Source organism: Phoca vitulina, unplaced genomic scaffold, assembly GCF_004348235.1.
Source record: "Phoca vitulina isolate PV1807 unplaced genomic scaffold, GSC_HSeal_1.0 scaffold92, whole genome shotgun sequence".
NCBI lineage: Eukaryota > Metazoa > Chordata > Mammalia > Carnivora > Phocidae > Phoca > Phoca vitulina.
Genome location: NW_022589795.1, coordinates 481,639 through 496,881, shown reverse-complemented (window position 1 = coordinate 496,881; position 15,243 = coordinate 481,639). Strand labels below are relative to the sequence as shown.

The 15,243-nt window shown below is 59.0% G+C and overlaps 1 protein-coding gene across 1 annotated transcript; it reads left to right on the top strand.

Annotated features, from left to right (window-relative positions):
* Window positions 1-85: 85 nt before the first annotated feature.
* On the top strand, window positions 86-6,222 carry P3H4 (prolyl 3-hydroxylase family member 4 (inactive)). Its single transcript, XM_032396513.1, has 8 exons — window positions 86-607; window positions 886-1,038; window positions 1,128-1,299; window positions 1,949-2,077; window positions 3,006-3,151; window positions 3,803-3,886; window positions 5,353-5,497; window positions 5,810-6,222. The coding sequence occupies exons 1-8, from the start codon at window positions 125-127 to the stop codon at window positions 5,830-5,832; spliced, it is 1,335 nt and encodes a 444-aa protein (XP_032252404.1). The 5' UTR covers window positions 86-124; the 3' UTR covers window positions 5,833-6,222.
* The last annotated feature ends 9,021 nt before the right edge of the window (window positions 6,223-15,243 follow it).

Below are 15,243 nucleotides of genomic sequence, written 5' to 3'. Positions count from 1 at the left end.
CTCCCCGCCCCCCCGGTGCCCGGCGCTAAGACCCAGCGGGCGCGCCCGCCCGGCCCCGGTTCCCGCCGCCCGGCCGGCCCTGACGCCTGCTCCGCCCGGGAGAGCCGGCCCGCGCGGCGCGGCCATGGGGCGGGCGGCGTGGGGGCTGCTGTGGCTGCTGCTGGGCAGCGCCGCGGCGCAGTACGAAAAGTACAGCTTCCGGGGCTTCCCGCCCGAGGACCTGATGCCCCTGGCCGCGGCCTACGGGCACGCGCTCGAGCAGTACGAGGGGGAGAGCTGGCGCGAGAGCGCGCGCTACCTCGAGGCGGCGCTGCGGCTGCACCGGCTGCTGCGGGACAGCGAGGCCTTCTGCCACGCCAACTGCAGCGGCCCCGCGCCGCCCGCGGCCTCGCCCTCGGCGCCCGCGCTCGGTCCCGACGGCGGCCGCGGCGGCGACGAGTGGGCCCGCGAGCTGCAGCTCTTCGGCCACGTCCTGGAACGCGCCGCCTGCCTGCGGCGCTGCAAGCGGACGCTGCCCGCCTTCCAGGTGCCCTACCCGCCGCGGCAGCTGCTGCGCGACTTCCAGAGCCGCCTGCCCTACCAGTACCTGCACTACGCGCTGTTCAAGGTGGGCCCCCGCCGCGCCCCAAGTCCCAGAGCCTCCCTCGCCTCGCCTCCCCCACCAACCATGCCCCCCCCCCGCCCCCAGCCGGGGTGCCTCTCACCCCCGGCGCCCCTGCCCTGCCTCGCCCCCGGGGCCCGGCTGGGACGCGTGGTTCGGAGCCGGCGTCGGGTTCCGTCGGGTCGGGAGCGGAGTCGCGCGCACAACCCGGGACAGCCCAGCCCGCGCGTGCGCCCCGGGCTGCAGGCTCTGGCCCTTCCGACCCCTCTGTCCCCGCCGCACAGGCTAACCGGCTGGAGAAGGCGGCAGCCGCGGCCTACACCTTCCTCCAGAGGAACCCGAAGCACGAGCTAACCGCCAAGTATCTCAGCTACTACCGGGGGCTGCTAGACGCCGCCGACGAGCCGCTCACAGACTTGGAGGCGCAGCCCTACGAGGTGGGGTGGAGGGGTAGGGCTGGCCCTGAGGCTTGTAGAGGAGGGGAGCTGTTGGGGCGTCTCCCTGACCCCTACCTGCTCCCCTCCAGGCCGTGTTCCTCAGGGCTGTGAAGCTCTACAACAGCGGGGACTTCCGCAGCAGCACGGAGGACATGGAGCGGGCCCTGGCCGAGTACCTGGCCGTCTTTGCCCGGTGTCTGGCCGGCTGCGAGGGGGCCCACGAGCAGGTGGACTTCAAGGACTTCTACCCGGCCATAGCAGGTATTCCCTGGTCCCTGCAGACGCATGTGGACGTCCCTCTCACCCAGGGCGCTGCTTCCCAGAACGCCTAAGGCCCCTTATCACAAGTATGCCTCCCGTACACTTTGATGAAGCATGGAGGGTTCTTGGGAGGTGGACCGAGTAAGGTGTTAACCCGCTCCGGGAGCCTTCAGTCCTCTGAGAGGGACAGGCCACGGTGCTGACTGGCCAAGGTGTGGGCAAGGGTACAGAGAGGTGGTGACATGCCCAAAGGGTCTGGGGACATTGGGTTCACAGGCCTTCCGGGCAGAGGGCAAAGGTGCCAAGGTGGTGTGTGCAGAAGGCAGTTTGTGGCCAGAAATCACACCTAGTCTGGGGATCCCTAACTGTGGGGTCCCTCAGCAGGGGGGGCACAGAGGACTGTCCTGAGCTTCTCTATCTAGGCTTCAGTCCCACCTCCAAACCTCATCTGCCTCAGAATGCCCCGGCTCCCTCGGGTTTTGGGGTGGGGGTTGAGTCGAGGGGGTGATAAGTCCGCCCAGGCCGCCCCGGCCCGGTCGTCCTTAGCACTGCCCTTAGTATGCTGAGCGAAGTCTTCACCAGCATTACCTCCTGTGATCGCACAGGCTGGCTGGGCACCAGCTCCTCACCACTGCCTCCCACCCCCTAGATCTCTTTGCAGAGTCCCTGCAGTGCAAGGTGGACTGTGAGGCCAACTTGACCCCCAACGTGGGTGGCTATTTCGTGGAGAAGTTCGTGGCTACCATGTATCACTACCTGCAGTTTGCCTACTACAAGTGTGAGCCTCCTAGGGGGCTTGGGATGGGGGGCAGGGGGGAGAGAGAGCACTGCACTAGGAGTGTCAGAGTCGTGGCGAGCCGTTCCTCGGAAGTGAGGACCCTGGGTGACGGGAGGGAAGGCTGGGGGTGGCGGGCAGGTGAGAGGGTGGGAAGGAACAGAGAGCAGGCTTAGGAGAATTCAGGGACCTCTTGGGTAAATGACTGGGTAGCCAACAACTGCACAGCACTTCACAGTTTACACACCCCCGCCACGTCTGTTTATCTCACTTGATGCTTTCACCCCCCCCCCCCCCCCCCGGGCAGCTGACATGACTGGACCCATTTTTCAGATGAGAAACTGAGGCTCATACAGCGCAATGCGGCCATTAGTCACATGGCTAATGATAAGTAGCACCAGGACTTATGGCTCTTCTTATCTGGGGGAGACCCTGAGCATCAGCTGGGGCTGGGATGGATGATCTCCAGTGTTCCTGCAATGCTAAGATGCCAAGATTCGTATGGAGGCTGGAGTCGGAGTGGAGGAGCTGAGGACCAAGGGGCCAGGAGACCCTTCATGGGTCCAGTTGGCAGAGCGGTTGAGGGCCAGGCTGCTGGGTTCTCATTCCCCAGTGCCATTATTCTCCAGCTGTGTCAGCTTGAGAAATCTCCCTAACCTCTCGGTACCTTGGGTCTCTTGTCTATAAAATGGGGATGATAATAATGGTGAGGCTTAAATGAATTACATGGGCCTGGCACATGGCAAGTTCCCAGTACATTCTAGCTTGCATTATTATTTGGGTGCGGTGAGGTGGCCAAAAGATCTTCTGAGAGGCAGCTGGGGAGCCGGGAGCACTGGACTGAGTTGGGAAATAGGGATGGGCTAGGAAGACATTGTCCCTGAAGGTGGGGAGGCGCCAGGACTAGTCCTCACTCCTGTCCTGCCCGCAGTGAACGACGTGCGCCAGGCTGCCCACAGCGCCGCCAGCTACATGCTCTTCGACCCCGGGGACAGCGTCATGCAGCAGAACCTGGTGTACTACCGCTTCCACCGGGCTCGCTGGGGCCTGGAGGAGGAGGACTTCCAGCCCCGGGAGGTGGGCACTGCCTTTGGAGTCACTCTCGGTTTAATAAAAAAAAAATCCTGGCTTCTTTGGAAGGCAGGATGCGAAGGGAAAAGAAAGACTGTGGGTTGTGGTTGGAGTCCTGGGTTCAAAGCCAGCCCCACCAGCTGAATGGGCCTGGGAACATTACTGACCCTTTCTGAATATGTGGTCTCACCTGCAAAATGGGAGTGGTACCACCTCCTGGGACAGCACAGAGCCTGGGCTGTGGGAGGCCCAAAACACCTGTCCATCCCCGCCTGCTCCCTGCCCCACCCTGGTCACTCTCACCTCTGGCCTTTGCCCTTCTTCCCCAGGGACCCCCTAGCTTGGACCAACTAAGGAACCCCTGGGAATCTAGGGCAAGACTAGCAGTCATGGGGCACATGGTGCCACCCTCGATTTCCTTATGTGTGGCAGACATTGCTAATGGATTAGGGAACTCTTTCTAATAGAGCCCTCAGAATCCTCCTTAACCCAGGCACTCCAAGCAGCTGTGATTTTTTTCCACCAGCGTGTGACCTGATACCTGTTCCCTGCTCTTTGAGCTGAAAAAGGGTGGGAGGACCCAGATCCTAACAATGTGGATCCTCGCCCACCTGGCAGCAGGGTCTGGCTTACCCCACGTTCCTCCCCTCCTCTCAGGAGGCCATGCTCTACCACAACCAGACCACTGAGCTTCGGGAGCTGCTGGAGTTTGCACATATGTACCTGCAGTCAGATGATGAGGTAAGCGACCCCCTGCTCTCTAGGCTGGGCCATGATGGAGACCTCTGATCTTCTTCCGGGGGGCCACTGTGCCAAAGCTCGGCCCCACCTCCTGGCACTCAACTGCTGTGAAGCAGGAGAGATTCACTGTCCCTCATCGATACCCGCCCTTCTCTCCCCGCTCAGTGTTCTTGTGCTCCCCTTCTCTACGTGTCTTGCCCAATAACTCCCCAGCCCAGCTCAAGGGGCAGCTCCTCCAGGAAGCCCTCCCTGCATGCCCTGGCTCTGTCTTCTGGGCTTGCAGTGCCAGTTCTGACCCTCTGCCTCCCCGGACCTGGAGTGATTTGCAGCCCTGGTCCCTCTCCACTCCCCCAGCCCCCTTCTCTGTCCAGTCTCCCAGAGGGTTGTGCTCTGGGACGGGGGACCAGGTTATTCCCAGCTTTCCTACAGCACCTGCCACAGAGCTGGTGTGGGGAAACGGAGTTTGAATGAACCAGCGAATGAATGAACGCAGGATGCCAGGAAGGAAGGACTACAGTGTGGTACCTTGATTCTGAATGAGGGTTTGAGAGTCTGAATTTCAGTGAGGTGTTGTGCTCAGTGCTGATTTATTCATTACCCCCTTCGTTCACTCACCCATGCCCCTACTTGTCACATAGGGGGGCAGGGGTACACCATTTGCACCCTGGCTTTGGCAACAGCCTGACTTGGCCTCGCCACTTACCGGGTGGGCAGCCTCCAGGCAAGTCTTAGGTAGCTCTCGAACTTCCGTTCCTGCATCTCGAATTCGGAGGATGATGCCCACGTCACACCATTGTGGTGGCAATGAAATGAGATCGAGTATGGAAAGCACTTAATACAGATGCTCAGTGAATGGTGCTGTTTTGATTACTGTTATTCATGGCCTGCTGTTTGCCAGACACTGTGGGGGCCTGGGGCAAGTTGATGAAAGGCAGAGTCCTTTTTCCAAGCAGCTCACAGTCTAGTGGGGAAGGCACGTGCTCAGGAGAGGTCAGCCCGGGCCAGCAGAGGAGGGCTCCAGGTCCAACCGGGCTCATCGGCCAGGGTCGCATCCTGGAGCTGACGCCTGGCGTTGGTGAGGTCAAAAAGAGCGGTCCAGGCATTACCCAGGCACGGGGTGGTGGGGGGGGAGGTAATCATGTTCCTGGCCAGGAAACTGCATGAGCACACACTACGTGGACTAGCAGCATTCGCTATGGAATTCATACTTTAAAGGAGGGCCTTGGCGAGGGAACGCTTAGCTGACATTCACTCTCTGCTGGGGGAGCATCGGCCCTGGGAGCGGCAGTTTGGGGTGGGACCTTGTGGGAGAAACCCTCACATCAGTCCCTGGTGGGATCTTGAGACTGGGGAAGGAGGGGCTTTGGGGGCTGAGATGGGATGGGGGGGCTCATCCAGGAAGGGAGCCCGTCTGGGTTTGCACGTGCTGTGACCTCATTTCCCTCCCCACCCTGGGGCTGCTCTAGATGGAGCTTGAAGAGACAGTGCCTCCCGTGGAGCCCAAGGACCCGCCCTCCGACACCGAGTTCGAGGGGGAGGGGGACTACGAGGAGGGCATCTATGCTGACTGGTGGCAGGAGCCGGATGCCAAGGGTGACGAGGCAGAGGCCGGTCAGTGACTCCAGTGCTGGCGGAGGGCGGGGCTGCCACCTGGGGTGGAGGTTGGCCACAGAAGGATCCTTGTACTGCACGGCAGAGGTAGTTGGGGTGTGGGGACCTCTCCTCTGGGGGCTTCTAGCCTGTTAGCCAACCCTGTCCCACCTTGTATGTGAGGGGGTGGCATCCTCTCTGGAGCTGGGACCCCGCTGAGACCTGCCCCAGGGAGCCTCCTTCCTGCCTGCCCCTATGCCCCCAGAACAGCGCCCAGATGCTTGTTGGGAGCGGGTGCGGGGCTAACCCGGGGCTCCCTCCTTTCCCTTCCAGAGCTGGAGCCTGAACTAGCATGAGAGGGCCACCCTTGCACCCCTCAAGAGCTGGGGAAGCCTGAGCCCAGTGGTACCGCCCTCACCAGCCTGTGCAGCAGCAAGAACTATTTATTAAAAATGTACAACGGACAGCTGACCAGGCCCCATCCCATCCCACCTGTGAGCGCTGCTCCCCAGGTCTCAGGGTCTCTGGGCCACAGGATGGTGGTGCTCCAGCTGCTGATGGCCCATCCTCCTCCCCGGTGCTCTCCTCAGCTGGGCAGTCTCCTGGAGGGAAGGTTCCTGCTCCTCCAAGCTGGGTCTCAGCCTGGATTTCAGAGACAGCAGAGGGGCCGCTGATGTTATGAAGAGCACTCGAGAGTCCAGTGGTTCCTGGCTCACTGGCAGTGGGTGCTCAATAAATGTTTCTTGTCGAATGAATTGCAGTACCTGGGGTCCGGTCTCCCCTGGGCTGAGGGTGCGGGTCGTTCCCTCCCTCCGCGTCCATCTCCCCTCCTGTGTAAATATGGGGTGGGCAAGGGGGCACAGTTTGGCCTCCGGGGACCTGGGCGGGTTTTTTTGAGAGCAGTGTGCAATTGCAGATCCGCCCGCCAGGGGGCGTGAGCACGCAGTTCCTTCTGCAGCCGCTGGAAGGCGGTTTCAGATTTCTAAGATGGGATGTCCTATATTTTCCTGGTTCAGCATTGCTTCCCTCGGGGAGTGTGGTGAGCATGCGGAGGGGGCTAAGGATATTTCCGGTTGTTACTTTCTAGGCATTTCCTGAGCCAGGTTCTCGAGGGGCTGAGCAAGCATTCCCTGCCCTGCTCTCTGCCCCTTCTCCCATTCTTCAGCAGAGGTTGGGGCTCCATCTCAGCAGCCAGAGGGGCCCTAGGCATACAGTTTGATAACATGAGACCTCGTGGTGGCAGTGGGACTGCCAGATCCTCCTGCCCAGTCTTCCATCAGCTCTAGGGGGCAGAGAGTCTGGAGGTGCAGAGGTGAGGGGAATGCCAGGTGGCTACTGTTCAGTGCCGTGATGCACCCGTGTCCTCCCCCGTGTTCCACGGGGGGGAGAAGGGGGGAAGGGGCGTCTCTGGAGAGGGACCCTGGGCCAGGACGAAAGGCAGGTAACAGTTCTGCCCGACTCCCCAGGTTTCAGGCCTCCCAGGGGGCAGGGTGGTGTAGGAGGCTTCTCTTCCTATCCGAGGGTGGAGCGGATGCTGGGAAGCCCGCACCCCTGCCCTCCCCACAGACGTGCCAGGTGACCTGGCCTGGGCCCTCCCCCTCTCTGTGCCCAGGAGGACTCTCTGCCTCACCCCAAACCCCTCCCCTGGGTCTCTGGTGGGGACGAGGACAGGGAGGCCAGAGTCAGTCTGCAGCAGGGCTGGGTCAAGGCTGAGGGCACCCGTGACCTCACTCCCTCTCTCCCGTAGGTGGGTCCGCAGCGGTAGCGTCTCGCAGGTGCCAGGGTGGGCCTGCCCCACCCCACCCCACCCCACCCCTTCCTACCCCTTCCTAGCTGCTGTGTTGTCAGCTTCCACTGACGCCCCGCCCCGTTTCTGGGAGGGGCTGGGGAGCTGGGATGTGCCCGAGCGTGCCTGCTGTGAGTAGGAGCTTCGGAATCTGGACAGCTGGGTGTGAGTCTGACAGGGTGTGTGTGCAGGAGCAAGAAGGTCTGTGTGCGTGTGTCGGAGAATGTCCGTGGCAGTCGCACGGGTGACCGAGCATGGTTCTGCACATGGCCCCGTGACCGCGCAGGCCTTCGTGAATGTGTTTCTCGAGGGGTTCGCTCACTCAGCACGTATTTATTGAGCACCTAGTATGTGCTAAGTGCACTGTAGGTGCGGGCATACAATAGTGGGCAAAGCAGGCCAAGCACCTGCCTTCGTGGAGCTTGCGTCCCAGCAGAGAGACCTCCAATAAACAATAAGTGTTGTGTTTTTTAAGAGGATTTTATTTATTTATTAGAGAGAGCACAGGAGCAGTGGGGAGGGGCAGAGGGAGAGGGAGAAGCAGACTTCCTGTGGAGCAGGGAGCCCGATGCGGGACTGGAGCCCGATGCGGGACTCGATCCCAGAACCCTGGGATCATGACCTGAGCCGAAGGCAGACGCTTAACTGACTGAGCCACCCAGGTGCCCCGACAATAAATGTTATAATAAATAAATTATATGGTTAGTCTGATAAATCAGACAGAAAAATAGAGCTGGGGAGGAGGGACGGGGAGAGTTGAGGGGATGCCATTTCAGAAGCGTGTGGTGTGTGTCTAAGTGTGCAGCTGAGAGTGGCGTCTCTGGGTGTGTGTGTGAGGGGGGGTATCCTCCGGGGGCGGAACGCCAGCCCCGGCCTGGGCCCTCTCCCCACGGGCAGGCCCTCGCCCAGGCCCTGCAGCCCCGTGTCCCTTACTCAGCTCTCCTCTTCTAGGCAGCCACCACCCCCCTCCCCCCCTCCCTGATACCAGCGTCTCCCCAGTGCCAGGCCAGGTCCCCAAACCGGTGAGACGGAGTCCCGGCGTGGGCCCTCCAGCCCATTCTCCCAACCCCACCCACTGCAGACACCCTTGCCTCCTCCACTTCTGTCTCACCTGGTCCCTCCGTACCCCGCCCCCCAACCCCACCCAGCACCTCATCAGTCATAGCATCTGTAGTATAATGGGTAGAAGGTTAGGGAAGGCCTAAAAGGGACTGGGGATGGCGACCTCACACAATAGGGCCAGGCTCAGAAGCCACAGAGATGCCCGGACCCAGAAAGACCCCATCCTGAAGCAAGCTTCACTACTGCAGTGTACTGAGTACCTACGACAGTATACCGAGTACCTACCATACGCTGGGCACTTGGTCTTAAACATTCTTGTGACATAGGCCTCAGTTCCCTTCTGCTCCAGGTGAGGCTGAGGAATGAGAAGCAACTTGTCCCAGGTTCCTCACATTGAGGGGTGACTGAGCTGGGTTTGAAACTCTTCTCCCCCAGATCGATGCTGCTCAGAGAAAGGAGAGAAAGGTGCTGGCTTTGGGGCTAGATGTGTGGACAGAGCCCCCACATTGCTGCAGCCTACTGAGGGAGGCAAAGAGTTCTAGAAGGGAGGGAAGAGGGGCGCCTGGGTGGCTCGGTCGTTAAGCGTCTGCCTTCGGCTCGGGTCATGATCCCAGGGTCCGGGGATCGAGCCCCACATGGGGCTCTCTGCTCAGCGGGAAGCCTGCTTCTCCCTCTCCCACTCCCCTTGCTTGTGTTCCCTCTCTCACTGTCTCTCTCTCTGTGTCAAATAAATAAATAAAATCTTAAAAAAAAAAAAAAAAAAGGGGAGGGAAGAAGGGGGTAGGGAGGGGAAGGAAGAGCAGGCAGTCAGGTTCTGCATCTCGGCCCCAATTCCAGAGCCTGCCCTCCCCTGCCTCCTGCCATTGTCCGCTCCGTGGAATTGGGCCCATGTTAGGGAGGCTGGGGACAGACTTGCCGGGGTCACTTACCAGCACCTTCTTGAATCCTGAGAAGTGAGGGCCAGTGGAGGGGGACAGTCCTACAGGCTCTTCCAAAATTCCAGTAAATTCTAATGGAAGAAATCCCCCCTTAGGTTTGAGCAGTAGTTCTTAAAGTCTCACCCTGGTGTTCCCCTTTCTCCAGGAGAGTAGGGTCTCCCCTGGGGACAGAGAGGGACCCCTTCCCTGGGTCAGAAGGCTGTGTCCAGTTGGCACCGACGCCAGAAGCATAACCTGACTGCAGAAGTTCTAGCAGCTGCAGGGCCCACGCCCCCTCCGCTTCCCCACTCTGGGGTCTTTTTTTTTTTTTTTTTTTTGACAGAGAGAGACAGAGAGAGAGCACAAGCAGGGGGAGTGGCAGGCAGAGGGAGAGGGAGAAGCAGACTCCCTACCGAGCAAGGAGCCCGATGCAGGGCTCGATCCCAGGACCCTGGGATCATGACCTGAGCCGAAGGCAGCCGCTTAACGACTGAGCCACTCAGGCGCACCCCCGGCTCTGGGGTCTTCATCCAGCTCTCCCACTCCTCCCCAAGGACAGCCCCGGCAGATGGCCCCACCTTCATGGATGGGGAAACTGAGGCCCAGAGAGTGTAGAAGGCTGGCTTAGCCCCAAAATGACTCAGGGATTAGGTGGGAGTATGTGGGGGCCTGGAACTGCCCACCAGAGCCAGCCCCAGGCCGACCTGTGGACGCATCACCTGTAATCACCACCTGCCTGGGTCCCACTTGGCGCCAGGGCACCTGGATAGCATCTCTTCTGTCCCCCAAACAGCCCTTGGGGTGGGAGCACCTCTCATACCCATTACTCAGGTGGGGAAACTGAGGTAAGGGGGAGAACGTGCCTGCTTTTTTACTGCCCCCTCCCCACACACATATACTTAATCCTTTCAATCTGGGGAAGAACTCACTAAGGTAAGTTACTCCCAATGAAGAGTCAAGGAGAACTTGACATTTTCCATTTGGGTCACCTTTTTCATCTTTCCTTTTAGGAGAAGAGTGGGATATTACGTTCTTGGAGCACAGTAAAGAGTAGCCACATGAGATGCCTTCCTTTTCCCTTGACCCCTTGGCTAAATCCTGGTGGCCTTCCTGGAGGGAGCTAGGAAGGAGAGCAGTTCAGCCAGTCTGAGTGGCAAGTCTGGCCTCTCTCCCTGGCCCTGGTGGGTGTAGGGAGCAGGGGGCCTTTTAGAGACCTCACAGCCATGAAGGACATTCCATTAAAAGCTTTTGGGGGGGCGCCTGGCTGGCTTAATTGGAGGACAAGGTGACTCGATCTCTGGGTTGTAAATCTGAGCCCCACATTGCATGTAGAGATTACTCAAAAGTAAAATCTTAAAAAAAAATAAAAGCTTTTGGTATCTCCAAATGAGGTTATGCTCACAGTTACAGAGACACGGGGATAGGAATGAAGTCAGAAAATGCTTGTCTCATGACTTTAACCTTTAGTACAATTATTTTGACAAACCTGGTTGGTGGTGGTGGTTGTGGGTTTTTGCCTTTTTTTTTTTTGGTAATCCATTGGTATCCTCAAAAATGGAAATGTCCCAGGCCTTGGAGCACCCCCGCGCACACACACACATAAGCACACACACACTTCGGATGGACCTGGCCTCTCTCCAGCACCCTCCGCGGGGCCCTGGCCAGGCTTCACCCGGCCCCACGCCCCCTGCCCCTCCCCCTCACCACTTCCGGGTGCTCTGCCGGGGCCGTAAATTATCCATGAGCTCGAAGTTGGCTGTTGCTTCAACTCAGGGCTGAGGTGACGATGAAATATTCAGGGATCTCAACTCTCAAATTCCCTGGTGGCCGCAGGATGGGACTGGGGAACAAGGGATTCACGTAGCAGGGCGGGGGGCGGGGGAGGGGGGCTCCAAGCCCTGACCGCGGGTCCCGCCCTGCTGGAGTCTGGGGCCCGGAGGCCCGGGAGGTGGGGGAAAGGTCCCTATGACATCCAGGACTGTGGCTCTGGGTGGTGCCCTCTTGGTGCGGAGGCTTGCGCGGCAGTGAGCAGAGGTGACTGATTTCCACCCCTGGGGAGGGCCGGCCAGCCCAGCAAGGCCCCAGTGGCCCCCCAGCCCTGGCTCTCAAATCCCGAAGTTTTCCTCCAGAAGTCCCAACACGAGGTGACTTCCCACAAAATTGGTTCTCCTCTCCCCCTAACACATACACCGCACCCCACCTTTGCTGAGATAGAAAAGACCTAGATTGGTGGGACCAGTGGGCTGGGGCGGGGGGGGGGGGGGCTGCGGGGGAAGGCAGGAGACAAGGTTCAAGTCTCAGGCCTGCCAGGAATTTGCTTGTGTGACCTTGGGGACGTTCCTTTCCTGGTTCTAGCCTCAGTTTCCCCATATATACAAGGAAGGAGACTCTGATTGATGTTTCTTCTTCCTTTTCCCAAGCACTCTCCACAGGTGCAGGAGAAATCCTGTCATCGGGTTGTGTGTGTGTGCACACACGTGCAAGCATTCTCATGCTTGCACACGCGTGTGCCAGGGGAGGGGCAGCCTCTCCGTGGGAAGGGCACCTGTCAGGGCAGGCATCTCTCCGGGATTGTTGGGAGCAGGAGGGGCAGGCGGGCTGGCAGGTGGGTGGGGCCTCAGCTGCGTCAGCCTGTTCCAGGCCAGGAGCAGCAAGAGGGGTGACTCAGGTGGCAGGGTTCCCCCTGCTGCTTCCCCCCACCCAAACTCTCAGCAGGGGGAGGGGGTTGCTCAGAAACCCAGGGGGACAGAGCTCAAGAATATAGTCCCAATGCTTGGAGCCCGTCCTGTTGAGTTCCTGAAATTCTGGAATCGCACCTTGTTGGGGGGTTGGGGTAGGTAAGGGGGTACCTACTGGGGGATCGTCATGCTCTGGAGAGGTCCTGACCCTCTTCCAGCCTCTCCCTATCCACCACCACCTCCGGCCCCTGGTATCTCCCCCTGGCCTGTGCTATTTCTGGCTGTCCTATCTCTGTTTTCTTGTCTCCCTGTTTTCTTTTTGACATTCCATCCCCGCCCACACGCCTTGCAGTGAAGTGTCTTGGGATCTACCTCTATAATTAAGAGCCCTCCCCTGGCCGGCTGGGCACACACCCTCAGGACCAGGCTGTGGCCGTCTGTCTCTGGCCTCCAGGCTCCTCCCCCTGACAGAGGGCAGCACAAAAAGCAGGAGCACCCCCCCCCCACACACACACACAGGGTCCTTGCACCATCCTGTGTGCTCCTGCTCCCAGCAAGGCCTGGCCCCGCTCCCGCCAGGAGAGCTTGGGAGCCAGAGGCCCTTCTGCAGCCATCTCCCCAGCCCCGAAGGGATCCCACTGAGCAATCCCCCCACCCCGACACCAGCAGGCAGGGGCCAGAGTGCAAATGGAGGCCCGCATACAGAGATCTAAGTTGGGCACAAATCAAGCCAACAAACTGTTAAGTAAGGTGTACCTTGACAAGTATACCCCTACAGTGACCTGAAGGGCCAGGATGGAACAGAGAGTTCTGATTCCTTCTCAGAGCACAGCAGCCTGGGGTAACTGTTCCCCGACCCCCAGTGCCTGGGCCATCTCCCCTTCCCTTTGCACCCCTGGCTCCCCACTCATCAGCACATGACCAAGGGCTTCCAGCACGTGTGTGTAGATACCCCAGCAGCATGTCCTCTGTGTCCATCCCTCCCCCATCCCTGCCCCTGTCACCCCTTGGCCCAAGTGTGCACGTCACACGCATGCTGCTTCTGTCCATTCTCAGGAGAAAGAGCCAGAACAAGAGAACTACAGGCCACCCAAGCAGGGTCAGCTCTGGGCAGGGAATTCCGGTTTCCCATCCAGAGTGTGGTCTCAAAGGGGAGAGGGATGAACACTGTGTAGGCTCCTCCCCTTGTTCCTGTGTGGAGGAGTGCTGTCCCCCGCCCCCCCATGGGAGGACCAGGGCTGAGGCCCCTTCCCCACGCCTGTGGATGGCTCTGCCCCAGGGCCGAGAGAAGGCCGTCGCTCAAGATGCCCCTCGCTCTGTGCATTGCCTCTGATTCCAGTCTGCTCCCCCAGGAGTAACTTGCAATTGTCTGTGTTTTTCCTGCTGTGGAAAGGCAGCGTCATCAGCCTGAAGTTTAGCCACCCATCTGTTCACCCCATCTTCTTCTATAAGATTTTTAAAAAAATTTCAGGGAGCCTGCTGTGGGGCTCGATCCCAGGACCCCGAGTTCATGATCTGCTGAAGTCAGATGCTTAACCGACTGAGCCACCCAGGTGCCCCCCATCTTCTTTTGTAGAGGTGGCCATCCCTGCGGCCACCTTGGGTCAAAGAGGAGGGAAGAAGGGTGTGTGTGTGTGTGTGTGTGTGTGTGCTGGGGGGAGAGTGCTGACGTGCCTGGTGTTTGTATGTGTGAATCTAGGCCCGTCAGTGTATATCCCGGAGGTATGAGTGCAGATGGTTGTGTGTGTGTGTGGCTTTTGCACATCTAAATCCCTGACAGAGAGGGGGCTGAGATGGAAGACAACAGCATCTCTCCCAGCTCCTTATACGGCCCAGAGGCCTGCGGAGGATGAGCTGAGGAGAGCGGCCTGGCTGTTGTTCACCTTCCTCCAGGGAAGCACCTCCCGGCCCCCACCCTCCCAACTCCCCCACCCCAACATTGGACCCTCATCATACCCCTCTTTGCTGGTAACTTCCACTTCTGGGGAAGTTTGGGATGAGCCCCTTGATGCCCTTTCCTTCTTTGCTCTGAGAACCCAGACAGCTGCAAGGTTGCATTAACCATGGCCCAAGGACTCTGCTTCCACTGAGCTCTGGGCAAGAGAAATGAGCTTAAAATTCAGGAATACGAAGTGAAGCTAGACATAAGGAACTTACATTAAAAGGAGACAAGGGTATTCATATAATATCTGGAGACTCTCCTTTCCTGGAGATTTGTCAAACAGAGAAACCCCTGCCTTTAAAGGCTTGGAGGAAGGGGACTGGGTAAGATGTTCCTGTGGCCTGTCCTTCAAGTTCAAGCTACCGGGGAGTCTGTGGCCACAGAGACTCTCATCCCTGTCCCTAGGCACCTCCTCGCCCCTTGACACCAAATCCTCTACACAGGCAGCTCATTGTAGTAAACATCATTTTCTGATTCTTTTCTGTATCCTACAGATGAATCCTCAGTGCCTGGCAGGCACACAGTAGGTGCTTAATAAATGTGCCGAAAATCCCTTGATCTGGGAGGAGTCACAGCTCTTATTCCAGTCTTTCCTGCTGCTGTGGGTGGTACCTCCACCCAGTCCCAGCCTGATGCTTAGCTGTGGGGCCAGCATGTTGCAGCTTGTTCCAGGCTGACATGCAGGGAACATTCTGGGGAGATACACACACATACACAGAGGCTTTATTCTGAAGCCCTATTTGTGCCCCCCTGCTCCACCAGGCTCTTCCACCTCTCTGTCATCAACCAGCCTGTATGCAGAGAGAGGAAGAGAGGAAGGAAAGAGTGAAGTCAGGCTCCAGTCTGGGAAGTATGTGCGTCTATGGGCAGGGCTGGGGGTGGGGAAATGGGCAGGGGATGGGGAGAGTAGGGAGAGGGAGGAAGTGAAACCCTAGGGCTGGGAGCTCTATTCCTCCTAAGCTGAGGGCTGGCCACTGTACAGCCTGGCTGGGGGTTGGGGGGAGCAGGTGGAGGGGTGGGCAAGGATAAGGTAGGGAGGAAGATACTCAGAAAAGCAAGAGGAGGGGGAGTCAAGGAAACTAAGTGAAGGGCAGTGGCCCTGGCATGTGGGATGGTACCTGGTTAAGGATGTTGATGTCTCCCTGGCCCCCTCCAGGAAAGCTTCCTGGATGGCACAAGCCTCAGAAGTGAGACTGTTTGGGCCATCACTCCTTTCTCTGGTGGGAAAGTGGTCAAGTATACTGCTGGGGTGCTAGCTTTGGGACTATAGATCTTGTTTGAGGGAGGACCTTTTCATGACAACCACTCCCCCAATTACCACACACTCAGAGTGGCTAAGATGACCTGTTTACACTTAGCTCTCCGGGAACCCTTCGAGGGTT